This window comes from Sciurus carolinensis, chromosome 12 (genome assembly GCF_902686445.1).
Source record: "Sciurus carolinensis chromosome 12, mSciCar1.2, whole genome shotgun sequence".
In the NCBI taxonomy this organism is placed as follows: domain Eukaryota; kingdom Metazoa; phylum Chordata; class Mammalia; order Rodentia; family Sciuridae; genus Sciurus; species Sciurus carolinensis.
In genome coordinates this window covers 38,115,794-38,120,300 of record NC_062224.1, presented here as the reverse complement: position 1 = coordinate 38,120,300, position 4,507 = coordinate 38,115,794, and the positions used below count along the sequence as shown (strand labels likewise).

At 41.4% G+C, this 4,507-nt stretch overlaps 1 protein-coding gene across 1 annotated transcript; it reads right to left on the bottom strand.

The window, feature by feature from the left end:
* Window positions 1–1,610: 1,610 nt before the first annotated feature.
* LOC124961088 (E3 ubiquitin-protein ligase RNF4-like) lies at window positions 1,611–2,326 on the bottom strand. Its single transcript, XM_047519835.1, has one exon. It carries the CDS (start codon window positions 2,160–2,162, stop codon window positions 1,611–1,613), a length of 552 nt encoding a protein of 183 aa, XP_047375791.1. The 5' UTR covers window positions 2,163–2,326.
* Between the last annotated feature and the right edge of the window lie 2,181 nt (window positions 2,327–4,507).

The following is a 4,507-nucleotide window of genomic DNA, read 5'->3' as shown; positions in this document are numbered from 1 at the left end:
AGAAAAATCATGACTCTCATTCAAACTATCTGGAAGTGAGCCAGGTGGCTGAGAAACCAGAGTGAAGAATGAAATGTTTTTCTTTCACAGAGAGGAAGGGTGCTCCTTCAGCCCCATCTAAAGTGAACTCTGTGCGGAGTCCCTGCTCCTCCAGGAGGGTGTGCTGAAGGTCAGTTATTGCTAGCAAAGCCAGAAGGACCCCTTTCCCACAGGAAGGTGTTTCACATGAAAAGGCTGTTGGTTTGGCTTGAAGCCCTTTAAGGAGGGTGTGGCGGCAGAGTCTGGCCTGCATTGCAGGTGAGGCCTCTCCCTTACTAGCCACCCCTGTACCTCAGGGGCAGTCTGGATCACCTTGTCCTCTCCCAGGGAACCTGAGGCTCCCACACACCTATGGAGTAGAGGTTGTTATCAGGCCCTTGCAGAGAAAGAGTTACTACTGTGCTCTGCCAACCAAACCTATAAAGCAGTCAAAAGCCCAAAGGATCAGACCCCAGCTGGCCAGAAGAGCAGCTTCTGAATTAAGTGTTGACTTGTGGGGAAGGGTGAGAAGCCAAGCCATGGCCAGGTCCAGTGGGCCAACATCTTTGAAACAGGGGCACCAGCAACTTGGGCAACAGCATGGAAGTGAGCAGCTGATAAGGCCACAGTTACTGCCACCACCTCTTGGTATCTACACTTGGGCAGACGAAGGCAGTAGGAACTGAGGAACTGAGGACTGGAGGGCAGGTGGCCAACACAGGACAGATTTTATCAGAAAAGAGAGGACACCCAAATATGTGCCTGCCCTATTGACCTTGAATGTCCTGTGCCAGGTGGAGAACTTTGGAGCACGGGTAAGTTTCCTGAGAACAGTTGGTGAGCAGAGACAGGATGGGATGGGCACTGCTCCACAGGCAACATTAGGGCTCTGAGGAGCACACTGACAGTGTTACATCTCCTGAACTGCTGTAGGGGAGTGAAGAATGGACTTTATTGCACTTTTCATTCTTAGAAAACATGATTGCCCTGCAGAGGTTCTTGATTTGCAGAAAACACTGCATATCAATGACAAGGTGCAGGCAGAATCACAGGTCACTTCTGACCCTCAAGGGGAAAAAAAAGGTCCAGTGGTTGTGCTTTCCAGGGGCCACTCCTGCACCTGGAACCCTTGGGTTGAGTGGACTGTGTCTGGCTTGGTTACTGTCTGGTAGACAGACTGGCCAACTGACAGGTGCCTGGGAAGGTCGTATGACTGGGAGAAATGGGGCAAGCTTTCCAAACAAGGAAACTTCTTGGCAAATGTAGGCCCAGAAAGGCTGGAACCACAATTTTCAACTGCAATGTCCTGACTCTCTTTCTCCTACTCTGAGATAAAACTACCCCAGAGAAGCAAAGATACAGAGCCAGATGGGGAGGTCCCTGGTCCAGCTCCAGAGCATCAAACGAGATTACAAAAGGATCTAAGGGGGTTGGAAACAAAAGAGAAGTTTACATATCAGATGTTGGTTTTGAAACAGTCTTTTTGAGCTCAGGAAATTGGAGGCAGATACCATGTGAAGAACCAAGCTGGGCTGTCTGTCCATCCATCTCTCCTGAGCAGCTCTGACACTTCATATATAAATGGGGTGGTATCATTTGTGGTTGATCTTTTTCCTACAAGTTGGGCAAGTGTTAGTATTCTTAAGGGAATCATGGGGGCACTGGCTACAGAAGAAGTGGCCGCACTCTGTAGAGACAATGAGACGTCCATTCTGCACAATCTCTGAGTATCCGTCCATGCAGATGGGACAACTGACAGTACCAGAGGGCCTGAGTCCTGTGGCCCCCTCATCCCTGGAGTTTCTGGGAGTGTGGGTGGTCACATACACATCTCTGTCCCTGGACAACTCCTCGTCATCACTGCTCACTATGCAGCTATCAGCATGGTCTTGGCACAGTCTCCTTGTGTCCCTCCTTGGCCTCCTCCTTTCATCAACAATCACAACAGAGTCATTGTGAGTCAGGTCCATGATGACGGGCTCTAAAGATTCACAGGTGAGGTCCACAATTTTATCTCCAGCAATTTCCACAAATTCTATGGGTTCTGCTTCCAAGGAAATCTCAGGGGTGGAGGTTGCTTCCCGAGTTCGCTTCTGGGCTTGTCTAGAACTTACTGTTCCACCACAGTGCTTTCTTGTACTCATTGTGCTCCTTGGCTCCAACCTACAGAAAGGAAAGTGATCTCTACCCAGGTTTGCAGTGAAGTGGAATATTTTCAACCTCTCATGCCTGCTGGTTACTCATCCTCTGGTTTACAAAGAATCTGGAGCCAGGCAGATTTCAGTATCTTCGAGTCCTGTCCCGGGGCTGTGCTGGTCCGGCAGGGGCCGCCCCCAACACACTCTGCATCAATATTCTAAATTGTACACCCAGTTGGTTCTGATTAACACACTAGATCAGATGCTGTTGGATTTCTTTCCTTACTATATGAGGCACAAAAATCTTGGTAACTCTATTATATGATATGGCATCTGAAGACAATTTGTTTTCAATCTTTTCTTGTATAGCTCCAAAACCACCAGAACAATAATATTGTTCATTTTTAATACATAACTCTACTACATACATATATTGAAAATTTAAATACCAATCACTGATGTTCAGATTTGATTAAAATTCTTCAAATTAGAACATATATGATTTTGACTTAAATTTGAGGTAATAACTCATTTGGCATGTAAGCAAATATTAATTACTTGTCTTGTGAAAAGCAGTATCATAGGATCATGTATTTTAAAGCATCTTTATAATTTAAACTCTACAGAATTATTCTAGATTTTTTTCACTATACCTTTGTTGAAGGACTAAATTAGAAATTATAAAAAATTGATCATGGTGCATAATTCTTATTGCAGATGGCAATATCAGAAAGATTATTGAGGCATGAATGGTATAACATACCCAGATAAAGTTTAATTTGTGACTTTAGGAAGGATAGTTTAATTTCTATGAAATTATTCCCATTTATATGAAAAGTTTGTAATGCTTCAGAAAGGGTAGGTAGGTGTTTTTCCCTTCCATCCCCTCCCCACACACCTGGCCTAAATGATTAAAATGGATCCAATAAATGCATGACAATTGGTTGTCAACTACCACTCCAAAAATGTCATAGAATACACAGAATGGTAGTCATTGTGTTTCATAATAAATGTATTGTGCTATCTAGAAAGACTTCTGGTTCCAATTTATGTCTTAGTATTCTATGAGTATCCCTGAGAAGGCAGAAAAAAGAAGATCAGTTTTCATGGAAGTGGTTTGAAAAGCAGAAGAAGAGACAAAGAAAAGGTACTGAATGTTCATATATTTTGTCAATAAGCATTTTGATATTTGAGAATTAATTATGATGACATGCCAAAATTCAGAACAAAAGAGAGCAGAAGAAAATGCTACTAACATGTTGTTAGTGTAATGAATGAGCACAGACAATGAATAAACTTTTGTTGAAAAATGAATCTGGCTCACTAGTAAGTTTCAATTGCATTAACTCCAAGTCTTCTAAGTCAGAGGACACTTGCTTGGATGTTTTCCTGTCTTTCCTCAACAGTCAGAAGTCCTGCAATTATGACCAAATGTTTCCTATTTGTAGAATGACAGTTATTTACCCCATATCTTGTTTATTCTCTATAAATTCATTATTCTTCACAACAGAATTCCCCACAAGTGTTTCATGTATTTTCACACTTATAGGGGTTGCTTCCTAAACAGTTAAAGTTAGATTAAAAGAGCCTGAATTTGTTTATACATTAGTATAATCACTTCAATCTTGCCTCCACATTGTGAAACTCTTTTTTTTAATCCAAATGACTCATTTGTCTGTATTTTATCAGTAACTATCAGTCCTTGAACATGTATCTACTTATAACAAAACAAATAACTTACTTCTAATTATATTTATACTTCTAAATATATAGATCTATAATCCAAAAAGCCACCTCACAGCTTCAGTGCAGAGCTAACAATACAGAATCCCAGATATCTCTTTTTACTAGGCTAACTATACTTTCATGAATTTTAAGTTTATAAAATGATATTTTGCAAATTATTACATTAACTTTTGTACATAATAGTATTCTATAAACTGGCATTTTAAACATTCTTTTAAGAAGTATTGTCACGACAATGTGTACTTAAAGCCTACAACCTACACAGAAATGAGAAATAGAAGCACAAGTTAGGTGCCAGGAGTAGATATTTTACTTATTCAATGAATTTGAAATAAGTACTAGCTGCTTCTTACCTCATTATGCTACAGTCCCACTCTCAGGACACTGTTTTCCATGCAGCAATAGAATTCAGAGTGACAGCTCTTGCCCAAGCAGTGACACAGAGAGCTTTTTAAAAAAGCCCTGCTGTCTAAATGGCTAAGAGTAAAAGCAAGTGTGGCCCCTACAAACAAAGTAACCTGAAAAACAGAGGGAAGAGAAACAGTTTAGGAAAGCAACTGCTTCCTGCTGAACAAAATGTGGCATTTCTTAAGATTTCAAAACCA

Bases quoted from the DNA above. Each gene is read 5' to 3' on its own strand.
- LOC124961088 (XM_047519835.1), bottom strand. From the start codon at position 2,162: ATGAGTACAAGAAAGCACTGTGGTGGAACAGTAAGTTCTAGACAAGCC.